The sequence below is a fragment of the Alligator mississippiensis genome, chromosome 3 (assembly GCF_030867095.1).
Source record: "Alligator mississippiensis isolate rAllMis1 chromosome 3, rAllMis1, whole genome shotgun sequence".
NCBI classification, from domain to species: Eukaryota; Metazoa; Chordata; order Crocodylia; family Alligatoridae; genus Alligator; species Alligator mississippiensis.
In genome coordinates, this window is record NC_081826.1 from 164,544,400 (window position 1) to 164,565,026 (window position 20,627).

General features: G+C 41.1%; 1 protein-coding gene across 3 annotated transcripts in view; it reads right to left on the minus strand.

Moving 5' to 3' along the window:
- KIAA1958 (KIAA1958 ortholog) overlaps positions 1-20,627 on the minus strand; it is a 172,291-nt gene that overhangs the window by 24,517 nt on the left and 127,147 nt on the right. Inside the window, exon 3 of one of the 3 annotated variants that reach the window (XM_006278130.4) lies at positions 20,016-20,098. The exons of 1 other annotated variant lie outside the window; for it this stretch is intronic. In XM_006278130.4, the coding sequence (XP_006278192.2) occupies positions 20,016-20,098 (83 nt within the window). Of the gene's footprint in view, positions 1-1,915; positions 20,099-20,627 lie in introns of those variants that run through there. One more of the 3 variants, XM_019490717.2, reaches the window with a different exon arrangement.

The following is a 20,627-nucleotide window of genomic DNA, read 5'->3' on the forward strand; positions in this document are numbered from 1 at the left end:
GAAGTGTTTTCATGGCCTTGGTTAGAGGAACATCACAGCAATCCTGCAAACTACCAGCAAGGGTACACTCCATTTAGTCATACTTGCAAAATTTCAATGATCTGATGTAGAAAAGATGGTGGAAAAGCCTCCTTTCCTATCCCACACTCATTCATGGACCCCACCATCACCCTTCCCTCATCTCAGACCTGTTGCTGGTAGCAGCCTCCCTGCATGGACCCCAAACAGGATGCCCTTGCACAGTTAAGTGTTATGATTAGTTATTTTGCTTTCATTTGTTCAAGCACTTGAGATTGAACATTACTGAACACCACCCTTGCCACCATGTGAGTAGGAGGCATAGTAGGGTTTTCATGAAGATGTCAAGAGATTGTTAAAATTGCACCATTAAACTACTTGGGGTTCCGGTTCAACTTCTTATGCTCTAAATTTTAAGACTTCATTTTAGGTCAGTGAAAATTTGAATCCCTGGATTAGAACTTAATTCCTTTGTAGGTTTAAATCCAAACCCTTTCATGACTATTTTTTGCAGACTACCCCAAGAATTAAAAAAATATCTAAACAAATACACACACACCGATCAGCCATTAGAAAGGTATGTCACTATACAAGTTAGTTAGACAAAATACAGGCAGCTCCTTCAGCTTGGAAAATCTTATTTTGTTTGATAAGATAGTTTATAGCCAGGACTACTGTTCCCTCGCAAGAAACAAAGCCATATCAGTCAGACCACCATTTCAAGTCTTGATTTCAGGAAGAGACAGGGATCTTTACCAACTCCCATGGGTTTCCCTTTACCAGCTGTATCAACAAGCTGACCCAGAGCAGTGCAGAGTTCAGGGAGGCTGCTGTGGCTCAGGAGCTTTGCAAAATACCTCTGCCTCACCCTGCACTGCTTGGTGTCAAGCCTAGAGCAACGTGGGGCAGGCAATCTGCCACATCCTTGCCACAGTGCCCTCCTCATCTCCTTGCACTCCTCCAGGTCAGCCTTGAGGAGCGCAGAGTAGGGATATTCTCCGGTGGGGGAGAACTGGGAGGGTTCCCAACCCACCCTGGGAGAATGCTTTCTCCCACCCCATACCAATCAGCTGATTAGAGGGATGGGGGCACATTTTTCCCCAGCAGTTTATGCTTTATGTCAGCTGCTGTCAGCTCCCAGATAGGAGAGAGGGCAGGTTGTCAATTAGTGAGCTTTCCTAAGGGCAAGGGTGGCTGAGAGAGCAGCTCTCTAGTATCCCCTGACTGGGAAGCTTGCTTGTGAAGCTTTCTAGCAATGGGACTGGAGGAATGTCATTACAGTACACCTGCAGGGTTATTTTTCTACCTGAATAAGTTTCTTCCAGTAGAAACAAACATCTGTATGCAGTCTTAAGTACAAGTGTTTTCCTCGATCAGGGTTCCAGGAAAATCAATAGTTAGGCAAGTCAGGACAGCAACTGGACTTTGGTGTGCCTGTCTACTTTCAGAATGCTTTCCAAGCTCACAGAAATGTTACCATGGCATTTACACCCAAATTGAAAGGCTTGGGGGCACTTTTACACATGCTCGGGGGGGGGGGGGGAGGGGCTTTAATTAGAGTGGCTCCGAGAGCTTCTCTAATTAAAGCACCACAGCATCTCGTACATCAGCATCCCCACACTTCAAAATAGTTATGGGGGTGCTTGAACTAAAGCTCATTTGATAAGCAAGTGTGGGGACGCTGATACACAAGATACAGAGGGTGGCTGGAACACGGTAATTACCATGCTCCAGCAGACCCCATTACCTGAATCTGCTCCAATGTGTTGTAATTACTGCATATCAGAGCAGCCACACAACACCTGTACAGGCACCCTGTGAGACCACTGGGTTTTTATATGATGCACTTCAAATTTTTAAATAAGTTATATTCAAGTGACTAAAGAAAGCAGCCAGCCTTTCAGAAAACAGTTTATTAAATAAATGAGAACTGGTCACTACACCTAAACACAGACACAACACTGAATAAAGCATGCATTTACACAGACATCAATGACTGTATCAGTTGATTACTTCTGAAAAGATCATCTCTTCTCTCTAAGTTTAAGGCTGTACCAATACAAATACTTAAAAACAATAAAAAGTCATACTACAATAGTAGCAAACATTGTACATACAATGAAGTCAATCCATTGCTCGGCAGGAGTAGACTTTATTATAATGACAGAGGGACCAGACACTAAGCCGAAATATGTAAAACCATCAGAATCTCTTGGCAATTTTAAATGGGTCAATGGGAAAATAAAAGCTAATGTTATACTTCAATTAATCTACAACTTCATTTGTTCTTTTGAAATATTTCTAGTTCTTTGAGAAGTGAGTAAAGGAAGGAATACATCAACCCTCTAAAGCCTTTGCTCTCATTTTACCCTTCATATCTCTTCGGCATTTCCTTTCTTCCACAAGCTGCAGAACAGCAACACTTTTCAAGGAGAGCTCTTAAATAAATCATAGTGAAGCAGACGTATAGCCCAAAAAGTGTTTATTCCATCACAGTTAAAGGTAGACGGTTAGGCATCTGAGACAAGAAGTGTCATTTGTCTTTGTTAAGAGGTAAATAAACTCTTACAGAAAAGCAGGACATTTTAATCACATCAAGGCAACATCCACAGAGCAAACATACCACCTGTAGCGATGGTCCCAGCAGGCATCCAGCACTGCTCTGGGTAGACTACCTTCTGAAACAAAAGCAGCATAGCAATAAGATGCTCAGGGAGGCTAATTAGCTCGAGGAGGAGGGGTGTTATGGCTCCATTCCTCAGCTGCGTTAATTAGCCTGCCACAACAACTTGTAGAAGCAGCTAAACTACTTCTGCTTTACAAGGCAGCCAGCCCTGAGTGAGGCAGTATGCCCAAGGATGGCACGTTTACTCTCTAAGTATAGCTTAAACCGCACGTAAGAGTTGAGCTCTATTCTGGAACAGACTGCAATAACATCTGTTTACGCCACCCAAAGATCTGACCCATCCTGCTGTTACACTCTGAGGAGCTATTGTGTACTAATGGCATGGTGGCATGCCACAATTTCTACCCCTTGCTGACACCAAAACAAACTTGCCTTGTTTCCAAGGAAAAAAGGTGTGCATTTTTAGCTACTGGCTCTGCCTGGAATCTGACACCCAAGGCAAGTTGTTCTCATTTTTTCCCCTCTCTATTATGCCCACCCCACCTTACTATCAATTTTACTCATTCTCTACCCAGTTAAATTATTGCAACCTGATTTACTCCAGTGAAGGTCTAACTTGACAATGATGACTCCTAGTTCAACAGATGACTCTGACTCCTAGTAAACCATTTTGATGATGGGGCATATGACAGAAAAGAATCCACACTGATGGCACTTACACACAAGTGATCCTGCAAGGCTTACAGTATTAAAGTGCACCAAAGTCTTACATTTTTTCCCCGCTAACAAAATGTGTAGAAATAATTCAGAACACAGAGAGAAAGAGAGCAGATCTCCAAGTTAAAAAGGTATCTTTTTTACATAGAACAGCATTTCAGTACTAAAAGTGTATAATTTTGTCATTCTGCAAGATGTTTTAAAATAACTAACTCTGTTAATGGCAGGGATATTCAAAGGCATCTGAAGGACTCTGGCACCTGGATTTTAATGGAGTTGGGACATCTAACTCCTTTAGGTACCTTTCAGAGTCCCAATGGAGAACTTTGCAGTATTTTCAAAACAGACTTCTCACAATGAGGTGAGAGGATTTAAAAGTTCCCTGCCATAAATAAAGGAAGAAGTCAGCAAGGATACCTGACTGAAAACTTAGAGAGTAAATGAAAGGCCTCAGAGCAAGTGCAAACTGATATAAATATATAGTCCACTGTTGTATTAGCAGCCAAAAGCTAGTGTCTTCCATAGAGTCAGTGGCTCAGAGAGCTCTGGTAAGAAATGAACATGTGCCAGTAGAATTAACTATGCATTGTATTTGTATTATACGGTCCCTTTTCTGATACCATGTTCACACTTGTAGAGTTAAGATCATAGTTTCAGCTCACAGTGTACTAAATAAATGGTATGGTAACCCAATTTAGCAAAGATAGATCTGGCTTCAGCAATGAAAAACAAAGGCAAAAACAGCTTTAATATGGTGGGAACCCAATGAATTTTTGCCACAATGGACAGAAAAGTTTAGAATTGCTGTTGCTATTTCACTAATTACATATGAATCACTTACTGAACAGCAGTGGCCAACACTGTACAGGATCACAGAAAGCAGTACAGGTGAAGGATGCGATTCTCCATCACAGCCTTTGAACATTTAATTCCTGGACCGAGTGGGAATAAACTTCACCAAACCAGAATTCTCCACTCCTGCTAAGGGTGGCACTATACACTCATCGTATTCAGGTATAAGCCACCACCAGGCACACAAGACAGGGGAGAACCACAGTTGGTCATAGTTAACTTTAAATATAGCACATATTAAAAACAAGAATCTCAGCAATGATGGGGCTAAAGGAGCTGTCCCAAGATTACTCCAGTTGAAAAAATGGCCCCAAATCTCTAGAGACAGACTTATTACTTCCAAGAGAGAGGAATCAAATTATAACATAAGGTCCACTAGAGTCCTACCTCAGCTTTACAAGATTAAATTTGGCTGAGACATTCAAGAGTGGCCATATGTAGCTGATTTGAGAAATCTCACATTGAAATGAATTTCAGAACATGCCAAGAACTCCACTATCTGAAACACAGGCTTCTTTCCTGGGTTTATCATTCAGGGCACCTTAATAGAGAGTAGCCAGACCAGACACTTCTGAAAATCCTTACCTTAAAATTGATTTTGGAGGGAATTTGTGATTTTGAGTGCTTTCAGATTCTTTAGGTCAGTGGCACCCAAACTTCTTTGTCAGGCATACCACAAATTAGCCTTGTACCCTTCTCAAGGACCACTCTGATTCCCTTCTTCTGTCTGATCTGCTGCTCTGCTTGCTACTCCATGCTCTCTGCCCAACCTCCTGCTCTGCTTTCTGCCCTATCTGCTGCTGTGCTCTCTCTGATCTGCCACATGCTGCATATGGAAGCTGCTCATGCCACCCCTGCCTCAGGCCAAACTGATCCTTGAGGGCAGAGACATAACTTTAATACAGGTATTCATAGGGATAAGTTTTACATCACTAATATTTTCTAGTTAACACCGATTTTCTAGCAATGTGGTGTTTTGGTGTAGCAGGATGTACTCCTGATAGAATCAGGAGCCTTTTTCTGATAAAATCAGTCCATTTGTTATACTCCTGGAGGTTTTGTTGCCAGAGGACACAAACAGCCCTTTCACATTCACACAAAAAAACACATCTCCTCTTCAAATAAACAGACAACAAACATAGGAACCAACCTCTGTTTTCCTTTCAGTTCCTCAAGACAGTACTCTGCTCCAGGTTGCAGAGTTCAGCTTTCTTCCCTCTGTCTGGCCCTTTAAACTGCTTATAGACATGAAAAAAAGGTGCTTTACTTTCAGCTTGGCACACCCCTGCAGCGAACACAGCGCATGCCCAGAAGAGACATCACAGTAGTCTGACCCAGCTTGCCCAATGTCTGTATACATCAGGCACTTCAGTAGGGCTTTTTGGTATTTTTATTTAATAGCTAATTAAATGAGCTATTAGATAAAAGCCCTACTGAAGTGCCAGACCTATACAGGTGCTGGGGAGCTGGGTCAAACTAATGCACTTCTAATTCTGGTAGAGTGCTGTTTTGGGTTTATTTTTGGGAGGGGGCGGGGAGTTTCGTATCTGCTGGTGGCCATAAATCCATAAACCATACATCTGGTCCTCTCTCTATGGACCAGGGACAGACAACGCCAGTGTAGTGCTTATCCATCAGATTCCTCACCTTCTTTTACCCCAGTCCCTTCTCTGGGAGCTTTTTCACTTCCTTTGGGCCAGCTAATCATTCACATCAGCTGGACTGCTGCTCCCAGGCAAGCAAATAGGCAATCTCTGTCTCCCATCTACATGCAGCTAGGTTGCAGCTCTGAGCCTATATATACCCTGCTGCATTTGATTTGCTAATTCTTTCCAATTTTTTCATGGATCATCCCTCTCCTGCTAAAACTTTCCAGTAAGCATGCAAAACTGATTTGATTCAGTTTTGCAACTAAAAAGCATTTTAAAAGTTACATAAAAATCAAATTCATCCATTTTGATTTGTTGCTGTCCACATTTTCAGCTTCTATAGAGCAAGAGGAAAAGCAGTGTTTTGAAAATGGACAGAATCATGGTATAGCATTAAAGTAGCTAAAGAGAGGAGACCCAAAATATTACAAATGCATTTGACCATGTACTTCTTCTGTGGCAGTGTAACTCCATTAACTTCAGTGGAACTGAAAAACTGAATGGAGCCCATTGCTTTTGATAGAGCTGTCCCTCATGTACAATGGGCATTTAAATGCACATTAGCCTATTTTAATGCACGTTAAAGCATCACTAAAAATCTGTGCTATTTGGCTAATGTGCATTAAAGTAGATTAATGTGTGTTGTGTCACTTTAAAACTGTGCTTTTTAGTTAATGTGCATAAAGACAGGCTAATACTCATTTTCTTAGTACCTCACAAGTAGGAGGTACTAGATTTAATGAGTATTACCTAAAGCATGTTAATGCACAGCACACGTAGACACGACCACTGAGTAGAAATAAGCTCAGAATTGGGCCCATTATGAAACCAACATCAAAAAGTATAATTACAGTATTGCTTTCACTGAAGAGCTATGGTATTTTAAAGAAAGTTCCTTAACTACCTGAAAAGGTTTTGTTATTATATTTGATACTAAAATCAACATATTGGATATCAAAATCTCCGTTTATTCTGCTACAGTTTCTGTCCAAGTAGGAAAGCAATGCTGTTCAGCAACACATAAATCCTATTACTCCTTTGCACCATGTTTGCTGGAAGTGTACAGCCTCCAATTTACACGCACGCACGCACGTGCACACACACTTCATTAGTTTCATCAAATTTTTTTCAAAATAAAATGAATAACCAAGAAAAGTCCTTCAAAACCTTCCAGATGATTTTTAGGGAAAAAATAAAAGATGGAGATGCTTTTTTATTACTTTTTAAAAATGCACATTAACTTGATGCATGATCATCTGTGTGGAACAGGATATTGTAAATTTGGCACCTCCTGTCTACCACAACACATTTCCTTCTACAGAAGGCACTAAATACTGGCTCAAAACATGAAATAAACAGCAAAATATACAATGTCATACATAAAACCGTTAACTGGTACAGCCTCTCAGTACAGTTTTCAGTTAGCTACAATAAGTGGTTATAGCAGCAATGGTTAACATGTCTACAAATATCACAAATGTACAGATGTGAAAGCACCTACAAGACATGCAAAACTTCAACAGTAATATCACTGAATCACACAATGCATAGAAATAGGGTTTTTTTGGCAAGACAGTGATTTTTTTTAAACGCACACTGCTCATAAAACAAGAAGGGAAAAACAACAAAAATTACCTTTCAAAAATGCTGTTTAAAAGTTGAATTTTATTCGTTAGGGGGGCATAGTTAGAAACGTGAGCAATACAAATTCAGTCTGAGAGGGAGGTTTAACATTGAAAATAGGACTGATCACATGGGAAAGTTCACATTAGTAAGTGGAAGTTGTGTTTTAAAAAAGAAAAATACGTTCTTAACGTGATGTTTTGGGGGAAACAATGCCAAACCTAGTGATTTGGCAAACAGAAGGAAACACAATGCCATTAATGGATTAAAATAATTAAACATCATAAGTAAAATAAGTTAAAAGATTTATTTTTGCTGGTGCTTACCTAGCACTGCTCACCATGAGAACAAGGGCTTTCATAGCAAAATACTTTTCAAAGGCAAGGTTAAAGAAGACAGACCCTTTCCTTTTTCATATTCTTGTGACAAGGTATTTAACAGAATTCACAGACTCTGAGAGGGCCATGACATGAGTAATTCTGCTATGGCCTCAAACTTGTGACCTTAGGGCTGTCAACCATGCTCCTTTGCACCCACACCACCCCAGCAGGCAGATAATTAAGACAAATGGAAAATATTTCTTATTTTCAATGTAAAAGAAAACAGGACATTAAAAGGCTGGTCAAAGACCAAGATTCTTTAGAAAAAAGACAAACAGCTCTATTACTGCTTGCAAAACTCTCTCTTTCCCCTTGCTATTAGGCCATCTTTACCACCTTACATTCTTATGTAACAATCCAACCTCTTTCTCTACTGCCTTGCCATGACCTAGGAGATATCACCTACTCAAGTCAATTATGTCCACAGGGGATGAGTCACCACAACAAAAATTAGTGTTCAGATTTTATTTCACCTATTAAGTGGGTAAGTGGATTTTGGCACCTGAGTGCCATTCTATTTCATCCTGCTTGAGTCCCTGAACAAATTAATGCAAAATGCAGTTAGATTCTCCTTCTCTTCAGTGTTTTTTGTGAGAGTTAAGTCAGATGATGGTGTCCCGCTAAAGTAGCTAAATTAATGGATTATCAGGGATCTGAACAGGTGAGTCCACTTAAATGCCCCAAAGACGGAAAAGACTCTGATTCAGCAAAACACTTATTTATACACGTACTTAACATTAAACGTATGACTTGTCCCCTTGTAATCAGTATCTATTCATGCATTTTGAGTTTGGTATATGGCTAACAGGATTGTAGGGTTGAGGGAGAAGGCATGTTATTCTGTCTCATTGTACTCACTTAAGTGCTTGGTAGAACTGGAGCCAAAGTCTGCCCTAGTGGAGCATTATTTTCTCCTATGCTAACATTCTGAATCCCCTCTGAATAGCTCGGATCTAATACTCAGAGGGTACGGCTTCACAAGACTTTACTGTGCAGACTAATTAGCTGTGTAGTAAATATTGTGTGTCTACACATGCGCCCCTATTAGACTGGGGTAAACTAATATATTCTGCAGCAGGATTGTACTTGTAAATGCTTGTAAATAGTAAATAAAAGTACTATTCGGCAGAAGAATAAAAACTCCACAGCAGTGCATGTGTAGATGCTTTCCCAGCCAGCCCCTCTGCAGCATGTTGAGCCAGGAGGAACAGCCATGAGCTGGCAGTCTGACTCCCTGGACTTCCCATTAATTGCATGTGTAGACATGCCCAGTGTACAGATAGATAATAGCTAGATGATACATAATAAGTAGACACAAAGTAAGACACACACACACACACACACACACACACACTTCATGTAAATCATTTATGGGAGTTACATTAAGAATCCAATCCTGCAAAGATTTCAGGCATAGAAGTCCCATGTAAATAAGAGCGTGCACAATTTAAATTATGAATATCACACAAAGACAAATGGATATTTTCCTTTGAATCTTTCACTACAGCCTTAATTTGCTGGATGCTCAATTTTTTATATGCTAGGAAAATATTTGTCTTCCTGAAGTTTCAGAGATTCATACAGAAGTAGGGCTGGAAGGGACCCTCAAGAGACCATTTAGTCCACCCCACTGCCTGAGGAAGGCAAGGTCTTGTGTCCTGTTCAGGGATTGAACCTGTGACTCTAACTTATTCAAAGGCATAGCAGAAACCACTGTAGGACCCACTTTCCCTGTCCACCAGATGCTAAGTATATGAGAAATATTTGTTTTTACTACAGGAGGGGACTATGCCTGCAGCAACAATGTAGAGCAGAACGTGGATTGCCTCAGAGAAAAAGTTCAATTTTCATTTCACGGTCAGATTTGATCTCTAAGTTTTTAGAAGCCACTCACATTACAGCATCCTGTAGCCAAACACAGGGCCAGTTCATCCAGTTCACATGGTTAATAGAAAAACCTCTCTAACAACCCCTTCCTAAATCCTTTACAAGCCTTCTTAGTATACTACAGGACTTGGTGGCTACTATGAAAGTGAGATGACCTGTATAACCTGAATCTACACGTGGTTGTCAGTTCTATTTTAGGTTTTACTAAGCAAACTTGGGACCTGCTTTAAACAAATTCTGGGTTGATTTTTGCTTTCCTGTGGAAACCTAATAAAATAGATGCAGCCTTGCACAGTTTAGGTAACAATGCATGAGAAATTCAAGCTGCTTCAAGTTAGCTTTGCTTTGAGGTTTTGGGTTTGCTACAGATAAATAAGCAAAGCAAAACACAGATGAGAACGAGAACATAAGCTCCTGTGCACTGTATGTAATGCAGGTTATGTCTTTGGCATTTTATCATCCTCAAGCTGCCCCTCCAAAACTTCTCAGCCCTGATCTGGAGCGGTCACCTTGAAGAGAAAAGCTAGCATGGTTCCACACCCCATTTGGACTTCAACTGCCAAAGATAACAGCAATGCTGTAAGCAACACATATGCACTGATCAAGCTCCTCGACCAGGAATGCATTGAGCCCACCAAGTTCTCTAATGAACAGAAAATCTGCACAGCAGGGGTGGCGAGAGTGCAGCGGCGGTAAGCGAGGGAGCTCCCACAGACTCCACTGGTGCTGTCAGCGGGGGGGTGGCAAGTGTTGAACAAGGGTTGGCAACCACCTGCCACTGCCGCCGGCAGTGGCCAGTGAGGATCATGGATCGCCCACAGACACCACCGGCAGTGTTAGCAGTGCCTTTTTGTAGGGGGTGCACCACCACACTCAGGGGGTGCATGTGTACCCGTGTGCACCCCTATGCATTGTCCCTGGCTAGGCACCTCCCCCACCACTGCTGAATCCACTGCCGGCTTCTTCACATCTGCGGTGTGCGGGGGCAGGGCCCCACACAGGCTGATTTGCCCTGGGCCCTGCACCCTGCTTGGGTCATCTCTGCCAACAGCCATGAAACAAAATTAGCTTTACCCATTATTATGTATTTAATTTGCGACGCCAAAAACTCCTTTTCTCTCTATGGCTAGGTACAGACATTCAAAAAGCCTGAGGCAGAATCGATCTAAGTCACGTGGTTTTCTGTAAGCAGCGTAGTTTAGATTGGTAGCAAACAGAATACACATTTGCCTTTCAGTGGGGGAAGGGAGGGAAAAGGGGGTGGGCAGGGAAATCGTAGACTGGGTTCTGCCATTTTTAAACCAATCTGTGTGCTGAATTTCTGTTCTGTTAGGGTATAGATAAGTTTCTGATCACTTATCCTTGTAACAGTGTAATGTCTGTGCCTGGCTTATCTGTGTACCCTTTAAATCCTCTAGTCCAGTGGTCCACAGTGTTTCCCAGTGGTGGGCCAGAATGACCCAGTTCAGTCCAGAAGCAAGTCAGTGCTAGGACCTGCCCACCACTGCTACAGCTTCTGCATGCCAACCAGCTGTGATGCAATGTGGGAAAGCTTCCTGGATGCCCAAACAACTGGACACAGAGCAGTGTAGCACACTGCAGGTGAAGCCCTCTGATGCCAAATGCTACTGAAGCCACGGCTCCACAGGCCAGATCCAAAGGCCCCACAGGCCAGAGCCACAGGCCATAGGTTGCTGACCTTTGTTCTAGTCTCCTGTGAATTGAATAGTACTTTTTTGATCATCTACATCATAGAATAAACAGACCTCCAGGATTAGAACTCACATGGGAGATTGGGGCGTGGAGGGGAGCTTTATTCTCCTTCTTATGTACGTATAAGCAGAGCATAAAACTCTTTAATCTAGGCCCTACAAAAGCAGGGATTATTGCTTGAAATGCAATTAAATTTTCTTGGTAAAAGTGTATGCCCAACAACACGAAATAAATATTTGGGGGTGTATTCTGGCAGGCATAACTGCATGGGCATCAAGGGAGCTACCCACGAGGGTAGCTGGGAACACAGGCCTGAGGAATGGAAGGACATTCTTTCTACAAAATTATAGCTCTTGCAAACCAGGCATTGAGAATGTAAGACTGCCTTTTTAAAACAAGCAGACAAATAACCTAGTAAGAATAAAATTTGTAATTCATTACTGAAGATCCAAATGACATCTGAACAACAATTTTTTGTTTTAGATACTTCATGCTGCTCTGTAGTGAACTTTGAGCATGAGTATAAAAGATTAGGCAAAAACATCCTAACCCCTTTGGGACAATTGCCCATTATCAGCATAGAGAGAGCTCATTTAGCAGCCATCATTACAATAAAATGAATAGAATTTTGCATATATTACTAATATTGATCAAGTCAGTGAGAAATGGAAGATGAGAAAATAAATGCCTCGCATAAGAACGAATCTAAAGGAACAGCAAGTAAAAAAAAAGTATTACTTTCACAAGCCAAATCGATATAGTTTCATCACAAGAGTGATATTTTCATCACAGGAGGCTCCATGTATTGACATTAGTGCAACCATTTTCCCAACATGAATGGCTATTACCAAGAATATCAAACTCTTTTATTATTGAGCTTGGAAAGCCATAAAAGCATTGCTCACAGACTGTGTTTTAAACTGAATTTCCTCAACGTCTTCTAGCATCGCATGGCCACTGAGGCAAGCGCTCTCAGTGCTGACCTTTATCACAGCTTTGTGCACCCCTGTTCCACACATATCTAGATGGCACAGTGGCAAAAGTATTGGCAGCTAGTCTGTCCCAGTGCTCCTATTATTGTTAGCACCGGTAGAGCCACAATGTACTAGCCCAGTTCAGGGAGATCAAGCACAATAACAGTGTAGAGACAGCCACAGGTTCTTTCAGAGCTCCTGGAAGTCATCTGACCACCCATATCTTGCACATTCTGTAGAAAAGTGATAGACATATGATATTCTGAGGCTAAATCTCTTGTTGAGTTGTACAATTGGTTGTCATGTTGCCTTTTACAGGTACTTCACTACCAGGAATTTTTCATGGGTTCAGCTATACTGCTGTTAGTTTCAGTGCAGTTACACAGCCATACAAGCTCTAGAACAGTTAGCAGAGACCCTGGGGTCCTGATTCTGCAAATGCTCTGCATAAAACAGGGATGGCCAACCTGAAGCACATATGCCACAAGTGGCAAAGACCACCTCTCTGTGTGGCACATGGCAGATCAGTGAGGAGACAGGCAGGCCAGGGGCAGATAAAACAGGAAGCAGAAGGCAGAGTAGATCAAGCAGGGAACACAGAACAGAGAGCAGAAAGAAAATCAGCAGATCAGGAGTTTCATTTGGGGATGGTCCAAGGCTAATTTGTGGCATGCCTGCCAAAAACCTTTGGCCCACTATGGCATAAAACATGGGACACTATAGGAAGAAGGACCTGTATTGCAACCTTGTGTCTTCTTTGCATTTTCCTCCTCCGACACAACAAAGCTATAGCGATTTAATTGTTCTGGACCCCCTTCCAGAAGAAGGGGGAGGAAACCATTCTGAATTACAGTTGAGTTTTTTCTCTAGAACAAATTTATGCTTGAGGGGTAGCTTGTCTTCTCTACATTCTATTCCCCGTTACTGGAAGAGCAGTTTCCAGCATATAAGGGGAGGTACAAAAAGAAAATAAAGTGCATTAGGAGCCAAGATGCCAATTTATCCAAAATCAGTATGAAATGCCAGTTTAATGGGACAACAAAGGAGGAGTGTTGCATGATCTGTTTTCTGCCATGTTTAATTATGTACTGTACATCTTAAACCCCAGCCAAAGTGCAAAAGTAAGACTAGTTAATTTAAAATAAAACAGAAACCATTTATCTGTATTAAATGAGCATTAAGTTTTTATAACCTTGGGTACATGCAACCTTTCTGGAAACACAAGACTTTACTAAAATAAAAATTAAAAAATAGGTAAGATACTATTTCCCAGGGCCTGGCAGGACTTACACAGTGAAAGCTGCCCTTTTGCACAGAGTCTGCCCAAGGTCTGTGTGCCACTTAAGTCCTATTTTGAGTACGTTAGTGGTATTCAAATGGTGCACAGACATTGTTCTGATCCCATCTGCAAAGGGGCAAATTTTGCTATGCACACCTCACTGTATGGTAGGAAAGATCCCTCTCAGAAACATTTTCTATTATTAAATGATTGCAGATATGTAGCAGATATATCTACCTGCCTCTATGGTCCTCTAAATACACACGCTTTCATTTGAACTATCAGGTGTTTACAGAGGCATTACTCTGAAATGTTTGTGTTCTGAGCACTGAAGGGGACCACATGCCAAAATCTGGAAGAACGGCACTGGGGGAAAGAGGAAAGGCAGGGGTGGGAGTCTTTCCTGCTCTGGAGACTCAAAGAAGTCCCTGGCTGCAGCATGGTCCCACCCTGCCTGTTGTTGCTAGGGCACAGACTTCCTAAGGTGAGTTGCCATTCTGGTGCCCCCACTAAGTTGATGCCTGGGGGGCTGCTGTCCTGCCACCACCTTCCTCCTCCTCCCCCTCCCCACCCCCCAAGTTAGTCTTTGGGGTATTCGGAGACGTAGGCCTGCTCTTTGCAAGCACATAGTAGTCCACAAACTCCTGATCTACTATTTGGAGTAGAGACTGCACACTCATTGGGAGAGATATTGGCCCCTGCTCTGGTATAGAAGTCCCATTAAATGTGTTACAGTAGTCTGAAGGAGGATTCCCCTGTTACAAACAAAGCCATGTGTTTGCTCCATACATCCCTGTGCTGTCCCCTTTTGTAACTCCTGACAGCAAGCTAAGGCGAAGGCTGGGACAGGGGAAGGTAAGTGAGGGATGGAAGGGGAGACAGGCCTTCAGTCACAATCCTCTGCAGTGTATCCTCAGAGCAAATAAGAGAAGGAATGGACCACATACCATAGATGCCAGTTATGTCAATTATTCCATGTGTGGAAATTACTCAGGTACTATTTGCAACAATAATTATATATGAACCAGGGTAGAAAATGGAGAGTATCTGGTGCTATGCAAATGTTAATTTACTCAGAGGTTATTTTAGTTTTGGGAGCAGCCAGTATCTGGAATGCAATAAGGCCAACTCTTCCTGGGCTCTGGTTTGTGCTTTATGTTAGGTACACAAAACTACCAGTAAAATCTAATCACAAGCATAGAAGTTAAATATGTGCAATACTCTAGAGCTTGTAAAAATGCATCAGATAAAGAAACAAAAGTGTAACTACATTAGAAATTGAATAGTACAATGCCCTTGAGCACCTAAGAAATACATTTCAACCTGAAAAAATTCCATAGTGGGGGTACCCTTCAAGAAGCACATGACAAAATACAGCTGTTTTGCACTACCCTAGTGTCTGACATCACAATGCTTGTGCATTTTTTGTAGGATTTTAAGCTAAGTGTGTGGATTAAAAACATATAGCTGCAAGGCAGAATGTGTCACCCAGTAAGACTGACAAACTTGAAATAGTTGTGTGAACCTTTCCAGAGACAAATCACAGGCTATGACACTTACAAAACTTCACTGTGTTTACCCAGCCACTGCATGGGTTCTCTCTTAATCATACAAATGTGCTGTGCAAACATGCAATACTATAAACACATACACCAGTAATTACTACAACAAGGCTTAAGTATTCAAGTTCTTTAGTCCTGTGCCCCCCGGTGAAGAAAAGATTTGAATGTGCAATCAGATAAATAGACACAGGTGCGTATATTTGTATAACCCAATGTAGATGTTCTCAATGGCACATATTTGAATATGTGACCATACCAAATGGAGCATTAACCTAACATTTACTGCACTTACTGGTGTCATGCTTCTTACTTGGGACTCTTAGAAAGGACAAACCAACATGGACATGCAGAGATCTCCCTGTAGGCTGGTTTGCACAACAAACCAGTGATAAACCATGAATCTAAAATGTACCTCTCATTTGTAAGGCTTAATCAGCTTTAATATAACTTTAAAAGCTACAGGGCAAAAGTTCGCTAAGTTACATGCAAAAAACCCCACTAAAACCAGTGGACATTCCTGAACAAAAATGAATATGCTCACATGGAAGCAACCATTTTAAATCATATCACTCTAGACAGTAGTGTAAACACTTCCAATGCATTTTTTCAAGTTACCCAAGTTATTCATCATTTGACCTGCTCTAATCCACTGCACAAATAGGACCCTATTTTGTAAGTGAGCCTTTCAGAGGGGTAGAGCATGGAATAAGGTACTTTCAAACAAAAGTAATGGTGGGAGAACCTAGCCCCTGGCTCAGGCATGAAGGGTTAAAAAGTTTGTAACAGTTCACAGAGCTACATCCTAACTTCAGTGTCCTGATGGTATTAACAGGAAAGAGTCACTTGGTACAGTACAGTCAACAACATCCAAATTTAATCCAATGAACAATGTTATCATGTGAAGGGTTATAATGAAGCTTATTTTTCAAAGTTAAAAAAAAAAGGAAAAGGTTAACACTTAAGCTTACTTCTCAATGCTTGGTTTTAAGGGGCTAAATTAAAATGTGCAGTGGTCATAATAAGAACATGAATATAAAGCCCTTCTATTTATGGGCCAAAATCTAATATTCTTACTCAAACGGAATAGTTTTTAAGTGCTGTTTGTAGTCAGTGGGCCTACTTTTGGAATATTGTACTATCAGGAGTATCAAATCCTGACTATACAGGTTTAAGGTTACCTCAACCAGTAGTCTAAATAGGGCTTATTGCTCCCCCAAATAAGCTCACCAAGTGATCTGCCTTCCATTTGACAGAAACACTCAGCATTAAGTTTGAGTTACTCATTAGGGTTCACATAAATTAAAATAGGCTAAACAAACAAAAACCTGTTTAGAAATAAAATAAATGTAATAAACATGTCCTCCCTACCCACTTTCCAAAATAAATAATTCTTTCTAAACATAGCAACCAACCATGCATGACTTGATTAACAGTACTGGAGCCATTACCTCACCCCAAGTATGACATGAACCCAAATACAAATTAAGATATGCCAAGCAGACAAACAGGAATGGGAATAGGAGCTATCAGGACATAGCATGCCTTATGGACTGAAAACCAAAGAGCTAGTGACTTGTTTTAGCTCCCTCAGAGCATTCTGCAAAACATGTTCCTCCTTAAGAGATACTTTGATTATATCTTAATTCCTCACAGGCAGAGTAAAGAGTAGGGATGAATCCAAAATGCAACACCCATAGAAATGAATAGGTCCATGGAGTTTCTGGAAGCATGCTTTTGCATTGAGCTGTAAGGGGCCAATCAGGATGAAAATGACTTTTCAACACAAACTGGAAAAGCTTCAAGAGAATGCTATGAAGATGGGGGAAATCATGCCACCAAACAATACAGACAATAATCCTAGGTTCAACCACACAGGTTTCATAACACTGACCAGCCCTGAGACAACCTTTAGTTGCTGTTACTACATCTTCTGGGGGTAGTAACACTTTTTCTTGCCCACTGATTTTAATTAAATGCACTAGACACTTGTGCTGTGGTGTGGTGACAGAGCAGTAAAAAATGTCTGGCTATGGTTCCAGAGTCATGAGTTCACAAACCCTGCTCCTGACTGCCAAAAGGCTGTGCCCAGCTAAACCAGTGTAGATGGGTACCTGGTCATTCAGACTGGGGAAGCAACAGCAGCTAGATATGATATTAGCTGCATCATTTCTTTATGCCACTGACTAGACGATTGGTGTGCCTTGGCCCATCTAGCTGGAACGGTTATTTGGCTCGAGGGGACCTTCTGACAGAGTTGTAAATTTAAAGAACTTAAGCAACAACCTCACCCCCAAAGTAGAATGTAAATAAATCCCAGCAGCCAGCGTGCCCATCTATGGCCTGCTCCAGCACACATTCAATCAGTAGCTGGACTATCATGGACTTCTATGGGCTTCAGCCCATGCTGCAGGTGTGTTTCTCAAAAGTCTCATCTTTGCAGTGCTAGGGAACCTTAGCAAAAACATTTTAATGTGCAATGCAGAACAAATTCAGTTCAATTCCCAGAGAAACGATCACATGTAATTATAAAGGTCAAGAATTATAATGGTTCTATGGAAACACAGTATTTGTTAGTATCTTCCTTGCGCTTAATGAGCAGTCACACTGCAAAGTAAAACAGGTTGAAAGGTAACAGTCAGGATTTAAAGTCTCTAAGGGCCAACCTTTGCCTCCATATTTACGCATCACTTCCCTTTTTTCAATTGGAAACAATGAGCATGCATCTAGCTGAATTTATCACAGTATGTCTTCCAGGATTCTAGAATTGTCATTTTTCCACCTAACAGAAAATATAAATAATAAAATTATCAGTTTTGGATTCTGTGGATTTTGAATGATGGTTTAAGACACGTTTGTTTTGCTTTCTATTTTTATGGCTTGGGCAAGGACATCTGATTTTTCAGTATGGTTGCTTTCTCTAGAAAATTGAAAAAGCCACTGCAGTTCTAATTCAGTAGGCTCTTACACTGAATTTCTAGGATGACAAAACTAAAGACTGATGCTTGTTTGCAACAGTTAAGATTACTGGTATAACAGTCTTTTTGCCATTATTTCATTGCATATTGTTGAAAACAATGCTTCATGGTCTAAAAACCAGTGACGTTTCAATCACAGAGAAAAAACCCAACAAAAACAGATTAAAATATCTTAAATTGATTTGAGGAATATTATATATCTTTCCAGCTAGCATTAATGAGCTTTAGGAACCAAAACAACACGAGGACAAAAATCCCTGTGAATGATTTCACAAACTTATATGAAAACCTGTCTTACTTCTTGGTCTCACTGAACAATAACAAGCTGGCAGGTAAGAAGCAGCAGCCAGCGATGTTTGCAACCCCCAGTTTATAAGGTCAAAATAAGGGTTTTTTTTCCCTTTAAAAACAAAAAACCATAATTTTAAAACAGAACTGAGATATAGACCTCTCTGGGGTTTTACACTTGTCATCCATATGCATGTTAAAAACTGTATGTTCAGTCTATCTTGTGTTGCCTGAGAACCATTTTGCTCTTGTAAAATCTGCTATTATATTATAACACATAAGTAGCTTTCATTTTCTGTATTAACACTATAAATACTATGTTAGTAATACTAAACTATTTCTATTGACTTATTTGTAAAAAGAAAAATATATTATATATTTATATATTTTTATAAAGTGAATTAACACTGAGGGGCATGGGGAAATAGTGTACAGTCACAGTTGGTGTGTGTTAATGGGCATAAATTCAAAGCTTGAAACAAAAAAGCGGTTTGGTTTAAATCCACCTTTCAAGCAGTGTCAGAGGAAGAGTCATAGGAAGCTGACACTATGAAGTTGCCAGGGTTGGAGTGGCTTGCCATAGACTGAGCTGCTTGCTGGCTTAAATTGTTACAGATGAGCACCAGCTGGTTGCTCTGTGCTTCAGACAGGGTACTGCAGCTCTGGTAGACACTGAAATTGGTCTTTCTGCCAGGTATGTTGCCTTTCTCACACATTGTCTTCACCATCTTTGCCAGCTTGTTTTTCCCCAAGGCTTGGCAATTATACCAGTGAAGGGCAGCCAGGTTGACAACTGGCTTGATGGACAGGTAGAAAGGAGCGTCTTCATATCGCATGGCAGGTGGCCGCCTTTGAGCATATTCCTTGTAGTCTTGCACTGGACAGGTTTGTGGAGAATGCTGTGTGGCATACACCCGGGAATCTGTCCCTCCTCTCTTGCTTTTGGCATTCACATCTCCATTATCTGGCCCCATCCACTCCAAGTATTCCAGTCCGGTCTCTGTCACCCGGAGCCTGATATCCCCCCATTTGAGGGTGGACCCATGGAAACCTGTACAGTGTCCAAATGCCTTAGTGTTATTTAGCCAGACAAGATTCAGCAACCCCTCAGGGTTATACCGACTCAACAGGCCTCGTTTGCGTAGGATAAGTTCATCAGCAAAGGTAAGCTTCATGGATTTGTGTGGCTTGTTCCCTTTACCTTTACACCTCAGCTCTATCTGCTTTTGCTTCAAAGCTTCTTGAGACCTCTTGAACTCCTTATCCCTGGTAATACTGTATCCATACCTGTGCTCTTTGAGGTACCGCTCTAGCCCACACTGGTAGTTGGCCAAGCTATTTGGTTCATATTCTGACCCATCCTTCTGCCTGGCATCTACAAAGAAAGAAGCTAGGTATGCGTCAAGCTCTTTGCAAGGGATGACATAGATTTCCCGTGTCTCAGATGGATATTTGGAAATGAGAAATTCTCTGAAGTTGCGAAGTGCGGTTTGTGTGCTGCGGATGGTTTTCTCATTCTGCTCCCTGCTGAGTTCTGCTGCTCTTTCATCCTGGTCTGAAAGATGCAAAAGAACAGAGAAGGGAACAGTGAGTTTGTGCGACATGTTGTTCCCAAAAATAAATTTCCTTAAAAGAAAAAAAAGAAAAGAAAGAAAAAAAATCAATTTCACAAAGAGCATTGGAAAACATTATTACATACCTGTCTCATGTTTGAAAAGCCAACTTCAGTTTCACAAATGATGTTACTAGAGTATGGCAAAAAACAATCAAAATGAGCTCCTCATGTCACTGGCGCACACTTAAGTGCATGGAGATTTGTGGAAATGTCTGGGATTAGAGATGGTCTGTTTTAGAACAAATGCAAGATACAGAACTTTTAGACTGATTCCACTGCTGTATGCAGGGGCCCAATTCAAGTCAATAAACCCATTCGGAATTACTTCATTTGTGAAACCAGAGGTTGTACTGGTTCCAATTTTTTAAAATAACTAAAGCATCATATTTATTACATTAAAAGTATCTTTAATGAAATGCATTTGTAAAGTGCTAAATAAACTAGACAGAAATGTAAAATACATAATAGT